At 47.7% G+C, this 10,219-nt stretch overlaps 1 protein-coding gene across 1 annotated transcript; it reads left to right on the plus strand.

Moving 5' to 3' along the window:
• The first annotated feature begins 288 nt into the window (after positions 1 to 288).
• On the plus strand, positions 289 to 2,769 carry LOC122043351 (L-type lectin-domain containing receptor kinase S.4-like). The gene has a single exon (XM_042603922.1). The coding sequence runs from the start codon at positions 357 to 359 to the stop codon at positions 2,460 to 2,462; it is 2,106 nt and encodes a 701-aa protein (XP_042459856.1). The 5' UTR covers positions 289 to 356; the 3' UTR covers positions 2,463 to 2,769.
• Positions 2,770 to 10,219: the final 7,450 nt, after the last annotated feature.

Consider the following 10,219-nt stretch of genomic DNA (forward strand, 5'->3'; position numbering starts at 1 on the left):
TTTAAAATTTATTTAATTAATTTTTTTAATATTATATGATAAACATTAAAGACTTTAAAGCTCGGTGCACTAGCGGCTGAAAGCGGCAGAATTAGGGAAGAAATTATTAATTTAGGTTTTTATTTTTTTTATTCCCGTCCAAAAAAACACAGCACTAAATTCTTCCCAACAACTGATGACCGGAGTCACCTACTGGGTCCCACCACGAAGGGCCTTCCTTCCTATGTGATTGTGACGGTCAATCAAGCTTCTGCTAAAGTTTCAACAACGATAAGACATTCCCGTCCTCGCCGCTCTGCTACAAAAGAGGAGTAGAGCCGTCGACAACGGCGGAACGCCTCGCCTCCTCCTCCAGAATGCCCAAAAATTCGATCTTTCTCGCTCTCCTCCTCCTCCTCCCCCTCCTCCCCCTCCTGCATCTCCCCTCCACCTTCGCACAGCAGGAGGAGTTCATCTTCACCGGCTTCTCTGGTAGCGGAGGCAGCAGAAACAGCAGCGGCGGCGGATTAAGCTTGAATGGGGTGGCGGAGATCGAGAACAGAGGGATCCTGCGGTTGACGAACGAAACTAGCCGCCTGATCGGCCGCGCGTTTTACCCGACGGCCCTCCAGTTCCGGAACGTCAGCGACGGCGCCGCTTTCTCCTTCTCCACCGCCTTTGCCTTCGCCATCGTCCCCGAGTACCCCAAGCTCGGCGGCCACGGGTTCGCCTTCACCATCGCGCCTTCCAAGAACCTCCCCGGGGCGCTCCCGAGCCAGTACCTTGGCCTCATGAACGCCTCCGAAGTCGGCAACGCCACCAACCACGTGTTCGCCGTCGAGTTCGACACGGTCCAGGACTTCGAGTTCGGCGACATCAACGACAACCACGTCGGCATCGACATCAACAGCTTGGTCTCGAACGCATCCGCCGCCACGGGATATTTCGACGGCGCCGTCAAGAGAGACCTAAATCTGAAAGGGGGACACACGATCCAAGCTTGGGTCGACTACGATGGCGCGAGGAAGGTCATCAATGTCACCGTCTCGCCTTTCTCCAAGAAGCCGAACACGCCGCTGTTGACGTTTCCGGTGGATCTGTCGGCGATTCTCGAAGATCACATGTTCGTGGGCTTCTCTGCGTCCACCGGATTGCTGGCGAGCTCCCATTACCTCTTCGGGTGGAGCTTCAAGATGAATGGCGCCGCGCGGTCGCTCGACCTTTCCTCCCTGCCGTCGCTGCCGCGGCCGCACAAGAAAAATGTCACTTTGATCGTCGCCGCCTCCGCCTCGGCCGTGATCCTCCTCGTCGCGATCTTAATCGCCACCGGCTACATCTTCTACAAGATCAAGAACGCCGACGTGATTGAGCCGTGGGAGCGGTCCTACGGCCCGCACCGCTTCTCCTACGCGGAGCTGAAGCACGCCACTAAGGGGTTCCGGGACCGAGAGCTGCTGGGCTTCGGCGGCTTCGGGAAGGTGTACAAAGGTACGCTGCCGGGGTCGAAGATGGAGGTAGCGGTGAAGCGCGTCTCCCACGAGTCGAGGCAGGGAATCCGGGAGTTCGTGGCGGAGATCGCCAGCATCGGGCGGCTCCGCCACCGGAACCTGGTCCAGCTGCAGGGCTGGTGCCGCCGACGCGGCGACCTCCTCTTGGTCTACGACTACATGCCCAACGGCAGCCTCGACAAGTTGCTATTTTCCGACGATCCCCTGGACCACCGGCCCAAGGCGCCGACGGTCCTTCCGTGGCCGCACCGCTTCCGGATCCTCCGCGGCGTCGCCTCCGCGCTGCTCTACCTCCACGAGGAGTGGGAGCACGTGGTGATCCACCGGGACGTGAAGGCCAGCAACGTCCTCCTCGACGCCGAGCTTAACGGCCGCCTCGGCGACTTCGGGCTAGCCAAGCTGCACGAGCACGGCGCCAACCCGAGCACCACCCGCGTGGTGGGCACCCTCGGGTACCTCGCCCCGGAGCTCACCCGCACCGGCAAGTCCACCACCAGCTCTGACGTGTTCGCCTTCGGCGCGCTGGTGCTGGAGGTGGTCTGCGGGCGGCGGCCCATCGACCCCAAGGCACTGCCCGATGAGCTGGTGCTGGTGGACTGGGTGTGGGCGCGGTGGACCGCGGGCCGGTTGTTCGACGCAGTGGACCAGCGGCTGGGAGGCGAGTACAATCGGGAGGAAGCCGAGGTCGCCATAAAGGTGGGCCTTTGGTGCTCTCACCCGGCGACGGCGGCTCGTCCGGGCATGCGGGACGTAGTGCGCTACCTGGACGGCGGGGACGGGGCGGAGGTGCCGCCGCTGCCGGCCCCGGCCGATTACTACGACCCCGGGAAGGACTCCGTTGGCTTCGACGATTTCTTGCGCTTCTACGCCTCGTCCTCGTTCGAGAAGCTGTCGTCGGGCTCGGCGGCGTTGGGCGACGAAGCCCCCTCGGCCAGCTACTCTCCTCTTGCTCGGTTCTCTCGTGGCGGCGTGTGAAACGGAACATGGTTCGGGTTCAGAAATTGGGCTCAATTCAATCGAGCCGGTACGGTTCAAATATGGATCGATGACGTTAGTCCACTGCTGTCGTCCTCATCGTAATGCCCTGCAATTGCAAAATGGATTGTAATAAAAAAAAAAATTAAAAAAATATTGAACTAGTAACACACCTGGGGCTGCATTAAAGGCTTTTAATGGCTCATGGAGCAATTAGATGTTCAAATTGTCTAATCGTTTGCAAAAGTCCTGTCTTTTTTTTTATTTTAATAATAAATGAAAAAAAAAACATTATTATTTTTTTTTTGACGATGTTAAAGAAAAGAAGACGTTCTTTTGATTTATTTTTTTCCCATAAACCCCCCTTTTTTTTTTACTATAAAAAAAGAGTAGACTTCCAGTGGATACCTACCCCGGCAAAAGAACAAACCTTTGGGAAGGGGCACTCCATGGAGTTTCCGGCGAAGGTTCACCGTCCAAATTGTCTACACATTTCAAAGATGGAAATTGTAAAAACTGCTAACCTTCATTATCATGCCTAACTTTCTAAGATGCCTCTAGTACGCCCTTCTAGTTTAGATTCACAAAACAAGGAATGGTCAGAGTTGAGTATTTTAAGTCTAGGGTTACACATGAAGGAAACAGATGTGTATTGATGGCAGCATTTCAGAAGAAAACAGATGTAACACGAGTATTTTTTTAAAGTCTAGGGTTACACATGAAGGAAACAGATGTGTATTGATGGCAGCATTTCAGAAGAAAACGGATGTAACCACGAGTATTATTTTTAAGTCTAGGGTTACACATGAAGGAAACAGATGTGTATTGATGGCAGCATTTCCCATTTCAGAAGAAAACTTGTACAAGTCATCATTTATAAGGAATGCATTATGATTCTCAGACGTAATTTAACCTTTAGTATAACAGAATTATTGGAAGGAGAGATGCTAATTCAAACAGCAATACCTCACTTTAGGTAGTAAAATTACCGCCACTAAAATTAACCAAGCAATGATACAGTCAGAGGTGATCACCGCACTCTTTTTTTTTTTTTATCATAATTTAGGATAAAAAAAAATTATTTTATTAAATTTAGATATTCATTTTTTTATTACATTATATATCAACTTCTCTATTTTTTATCTGTCCTATATATAGTGTTTAGGGAATGTAATTCATTCCCTAAATGTAAATTTTAAGGAATAGATAGGATAACTGATGCGGCGATAAGATGAGACCCACTTGGCACAAAGTCAGGCGTCAGAGTGGAGGTCAAAGTCAAGATGATCAACTCTCAAGTATCAAAGAGCTGAACGAAGGATAAATGCAATGATCGGTCGGGACAGGTAGGGCTCGATCGGAGGATAGAGAAGTTCGAGTGGACAATCCTTCCGACTCGGGAGAATACCATAGGCAGGCGCTCAAACCATATTATCGAGACGATGAGGGAGACCGGATCATGTTGTCCGAACGGAGGAATGTAGATTACTTCACAAACGCCGCACGGAATGACAACTAAAGTTGACAGAGCGGAGGACTCCGACCAAGCGGCTACTCGCTTGGCCAAGTAGCGAGACCTAACCATGGACAGAGCGCAGTCCTGGCCAAGCGGCTAATCCACTCGACCAAGCAACAGGGCGATGGTCCTCGCGACATCCTGTCATAGGACATAGTGGAAAGCGTTGCCCCGAACATGTTGGAGAACGTGACCACGAACGTATTGGAGAATGTGACCATGAACATATCAGAGATTGTGCCCATGCCTCGAGGAGTGTGTACATCGCCCACCAGAGCTCTATATAAAGGAGGTCTATCACAGGCGAAGATACGTGTGATCTACTTTTTATGCATATTTCTACCGTTGCTTTGCTTCTACTCCACATTCCGATGACTGACTTGAGCGTTGGAGGACCAACACCGGGGACCCCTTCCCTGGCCCGACACTGATGTCATCTATTTTGTAGAGCGGAACAAGGTCTATGTTCGGTCAGCGAAGCCGCCACCTCCCAGCTTTCCACTTGTCCGCATTCGGACAAGATCATTTTGGCGTCGTGTATGGAAACGTAGCCTGCATCCGAAACGAGGAGATGGAAGACTCTGGACGACCCCACACGGTGATGCTGACGCAAGAAGAGTTCGACGCGTTGATACAAGCCCGAGCAGCTAAGATAGTGGAGCAACAATAACAATAAGTGATGGCCGAGCGCTAAGCACCAGAGCCTACGACCTCAGCTGCAGGTCGGTCAACCGATTGAGTAGAGCCAACAAGCCAAATAGCTACTCGGGAGAAGACTAAGAAGTCGATCGACACCAATGGGGAAGCTCCTCATGCGTCGATCCCATTCCATCAAACACTATTCCGAACTCCATCAGAAGAGAGGGGTCAGGCGGATAGAGATCGAGGATCTTCTTTAGATGAGGCGCTCGTTTGAAACACATGAAAAAGAAAAGCGCCAAAGGAAGACGATTTGCCCAAGCGGATCAATCAACAGTTCTCGCAGGGGATTCTGAATGACCCTCTGTCAAAGCATTACACCCCGCTGACGATTAGGGATTCCAATTTCACCCGAACCCGATGGAGGATCCGACATCCGACCCGAATGGAGGAGAGTATGGAGGGACTATCAATACCCGATACCTGACCCGAATACCCGATTAATTAATATATATACATATATTAAAGAAAATTTTCTTTTTCTAAAATCAACTTACTATTTTTGTTGATATTAGTAGGAGACTATATAGATGTTTAATCTATCATTTTAATTATATATATATTTTTTAATAGGATGTTAATTTTAATATGTTTTTGTTGAATGATAATAGTTCGATAGAAAGAAGAAAAATTACACGTATAGAATATATCCGGTCATTTAATGAGTATGGGTATACCCATTGGATATTCTATACTCGATGGGTATGGGTACGGAGGATATAGAATCCGACTCGAACCCGACCCATTGCCATCCCTACTGACGATCGAGGAATATATTAGAGCAACCGACCAGGACGATCATTTGGCCAAGTTTGATAACGCTGCCACGCTTCACCAGTACACGGATGGAGTGAAGTGTCGGAGTTTTCTCACCACGCTATTTGGATCGGCACAACATTGGTTCAAGCGGTTGTCGAACGACTCGATCCAAAACTTCAAGGAGTTTAGAGCGGCCTTCCTATATCACTTCGCTAGCAGTCGTCACCACCAGAAGACGAGCGTCAACTTGTTCACTCTTAAGCAAGGGCCCAGGGAAGCGCTGAGGTCCTACATCCAACTCTTCAATTAAGTAATGATGGGCATCCCAGCGGTCTCCTCGGACGTGTTGGTGAACGCCTTCACCCAGGGATTCACTGAAGGGGAGTTCTTCATATCACTCATTCGGAGGCCGCCATGGGACTTCGAGCATCTTCAGAAGAAGGCCACGGAGTATATCAACGTGGAAGAAGCCCAAGCGGCAAGAAAAAGGGAAACGCCCGCCAAACTAGCAATTGCATAAGCAAGGAGACCGTTGAGTAGCCATCAACCCCCGAAAGGGCCTCTATCAGGTGGAGCCCAATTCCACCAGGACCTAAAGACACATGCCGTGCAACATGTAGCGGCTGGTCACCCGAGGGTCGTAAAAGGCAAGGTATAAACGCCACTCTTCTGCTCCTTCCACTAGTCGGCGACACACAACACACAAGACTACTACGATCAGAAGTTGATAGCTAGCAGACCGGTCCCGCGAGGATACTGTCGTCGATCACCATCTCCTGATCGACGACATCGGGGAAGGCCTATAAGGCGAAGGGAAGAGGAGAGGAGGACGGCTGAGCCACGCCATCATCAATCCCTACGAAGGATTGCCCGGGCTTCTGCCGAGAGGATCAGACCGTCAGAACGGGATGAGGAGAACCGGAGCAACGCCGCTCGGGGAGAAATAGGAATGATCGTCGGTGGGCCAACTAGCGGTGATTCTAACCGAGTCAAGAAGTCGCACGCTCGACGACTCGAGATCCATGCTGTTGGTTGTAGCAAGGAGAGGGCTGAAGGACCTGAGATTAGCTTCGGCCCGAGAGATTTGGAAGGAGTGAAAATCCGTCATGATGATGCACTGATCATCCGAGCGGTAATTGCCAATTATACAATTCAACGGACTTTTGTTGATACAGGGAGCACGGTGAACATTATATTCAGGAAGGTGTTCGATCAATTGCAAATCAATTGGAGCGAACTGATGCCGACGACAACCCCGCTCTACGATTTCACGGGCAATGAAGTGTTGTTGATCGGTTAGATCAAGTTGGTCATCTCACTCAGAGAGGAATCCCTAAAGAGGATAAGGACCACAAACTTCATTGTAGTAGACGCACCGTCGGCCTACAATGCCATATTAGGCCGAGTGACCCTCAACGAGTTCCGAGCGGCAGTGTCCACCTTCTGTCAGAAGATTAAGTTCCCAATGGACGACAAGGTGGGAGAAGTTAAAGGCTACCAATTGACCGCTTGACGATGCTACATCGAGATGGTTAGAGCAGAAGCAAAGGCCGCTTGGAAAAATCCGCGCTTGGAGGTGAGCGCTATTATCACGGAGAAGCCTCCTATGGTGGTATACGAAGAAAAGGAGGTGGTCCATATCCACCCGAGTCGACCATAAGCAACCACCTTCATTGCTGCCAATCTGGAGAGCAGGAAAAAGGCCGAGCTGGTCGCTTGCCTTAGACGAAACCATGACGTGTTCGCCTGGTCGACCCACAAACTCCCTGGAATCTCGCTGAGCGTCGCTTAGCATGAGCCTCATGTTCGACCGGACGCTCGGCCTATGAAGCAAAAGAAAAGAGACTTCAGCGCGGAGCAAAATCTAATTATCCGGGCGGAGATAAAGAAACTGTTGGAGGTCGGTCATATACGGGAAGTCCAATTCCTGAGCTAGCTCGCTAATGTGGTGTTGGTTTCCAAGTCGAGCAACAAATGACGGGTCTGTATCAACTTCTGCGACTTGAACAAAGTGTGCCCGAAGGATTTCTATCCACTGCCTAGGATAGATTAAATGGTGGATTCCACGACAGGCTACGAGCTGATCTGCATGCTCGACGCGTATCAGGGTTACCACCAAGTGCCGCTCGCCCGAGACGATCATGAGAAGGTTAGCTTCATTATAACCGACGGAACATACTGTTACAACGTCATGCCGTTCGGACTGAAAAACGTCGGTGCCACCTATCAGAGGTTAATGAACAAAGTGTTTCGAAGGCAAATCGACCGTAATATAGAGGTATGTGTTGATGACATTTTAATAAAATCCCTCCGAGTTGTCGATCTTTGTGCAGACGTCGATGAGACATGCCAAACTCTTAGGGCCTATGAAATAAAGTTGAACCCAAACAAGTGTCTGTTCGGTGCAAGGAGCGGTCGATTTCTGGGTTATATTGTCACCGAGCGGGGGATAGAGGCGAATCCGAGTAAGGTAAAGGCGTTGCAAGACATGTCTCTGCCACGTAGCTTAAAGAAGACCCAACGACTGACCGGATGGATCACAACGTTGTCCAGATTCATATCTAAGTCATCCGACCGGATCCTACCGTTCTTCAAGGTGTTGCGCTAAGCAACAAAATTCCAATGGGGCGCGGAGTGCGATCGAACGTTGGAAGAGCTTAAGGAGTATCTTAACTCCTTACTTGTGTTAGTCAAGCCAAGCGCTGGGGAGCCGTTCTGGATTTATCTGTCGTCCACCAAGTATGTAGTCATCTCAGCATTAGTTAAACAGAGCGGAGCAAGGTCTACGTCCGTCAGCGGAGCCGTCACCTCCCAGCTTTTTAGTTGCCCGCTTTCGGATAAGATCAGTAACTAATGTAAAAATTTTTAGCTATTCTATCTAAAATTTAATATAAAATTTTTAGATAAGATAATTGATGTGGATGCTCAAATCCTATGGGATGACACCACAATCTGTCCCTTATTTTTACCCATAAAATTTGAGAGTAGAGAAGAAAAAACATGAATGGATTGGATAGAGTCACTAGTATAACCGTTTGGTGACCAACTCTATTTTAAAGAAAACCATTTGCTCGTGATGAGGGCAATCTCTAAGAGTTTGGCTTTAGCAAGTAAAATAATCAGTTGAACAATCATTACGTAATTTAAGCATCAAATGGAATATGAACATTGCGCATCAACCACTGGATCATAAGAAGAAAATGATAAAATAGTGTAATAAGGAGTAAGATTAAGTTACAGAATACATACAGTATATATATATCTATATATAAAAAGCAGGTGTTCAGTTTATCAGGAAACTTAGATTAGTTGTCTTTAACATTTTTTTTTTCCATCCTGTCTCCAAGAATATTTTTTAAATAATTGTTGCAAAAGAAAGGCATGAACTAATCAGGTTAGAATATATTAGAAGAAATCTTATCAGTACCTGTAATTGAGAAGCCAAATACCCCTTGCTAAGTTACAAATCCTACAACTCGATTTGTCATGTGAACTATTCACTTGCAAATAGAAGTATCTACAAATGTGCACTAACTTGTCCTAGAAAATTGCCAATAGCACCTGGGGTTTCTCAATAGTTAAAAGCCAGATAATACCTGTTGAAGCTGAGAGGATGTGAATGTGAACTATTCACTTGCAAATAGAAGTATCTACAAATGTACACTAACTTGTCCTAGAAAATTGCCAATAGCACCTTGGGTATCTCAATAGTCAAAAGCCAGATAATACCCGTTTAAGCTGAGAGGCTGAGATCTTCCCTTTGGAAGTAATCTTTCGTTTGTTCGTTGACATTTACAGTCATATAAAGAAGCATCTTACTGAACCTCCTCACTTTTATCAGCATCATCTTGCCAGCACACCAGACCACCTTATCTCCAATGCATATAGAAATAAGTGTAGTCTCAAACTAGTGATGGATTTGGCATTCAGATTGTTAAGGTAGAGATAGATGCAAACCGACAGTGAAAACAGTGTCTTCCTGTTCAGGTTGTGCAAAGCCCAAAATGAGAAGCACAGGTCCACAGCAGCCGGTGAGCTCACTTCTTCCCATTTGATGATGTAAGGTACTGAAGGCTGGAAGTCCAGATTTTTGCAATATGACTGAACATGGAGTTCCTGCATATCCCAAATGGTTACCGGGTCATTTACCTGCATATCCCAAACAGCCTATCTCCATGCACTATCATCTGCCTCATTAAAAGTTCTTCGATGCAAAATTTATGGAGGTTCCTTCTGAAATTTGTATGGAAAGTGACAAGTTTACAATTGGATCCCCCTCCGGAGGCTTCAAATCATTTCTACCTTATTTCCACCAATCACTAGCCCCTTAGATGGGACAGTTTCTTGCTTAATCTTTCACAAAGAGAGGATCCTTATGAGCCATGCCATGGTAGCAGTGGAGAATTACGTCAAACATCCCCTCCACCCTCAGTAAGACAGAGAAATAAGATATATAGCCTGGATTAGCTATTTGAATTGTTAGTTCAACTCAAATCTTTGTTCTACTTGAATTTAATCCAAATATGGCTCAACACTAATCAATCCTGACTGTGGAGGGTGTCTCAATTATTTGCTTACTTCAGATCGACATGAACATTTATTATTCCTACATAAACTAAGATCAACAAGGACTAAAGTCTTCCTTAGTTGTGTTGGATAAATATAAATGAAAAATCTATATCCCAATACTATGGGACATAATTTACATCCCTAGCGCTCGTTTATGAAAGTCATGCGAAAGAATACAGGCAGTATTTTGTACCAAAATAAAATACATGTATTA

Source organism: Zingiber officinale, chromosome 2A, assembly GCF_018446385.1.
Source record: "Zingiber officinale cultivar Zhangliang chromosome 2A, Zo_v1.1, whole genome shotgun sequence".
In the NCBI taxonomy this organism is placed as follows: Eukaryota; Viridiplantae; Streptophyta; class Magnoliopsida; order Zingiberales; family Zingiberaceae; genus Zingiber; species Zingiber officinale.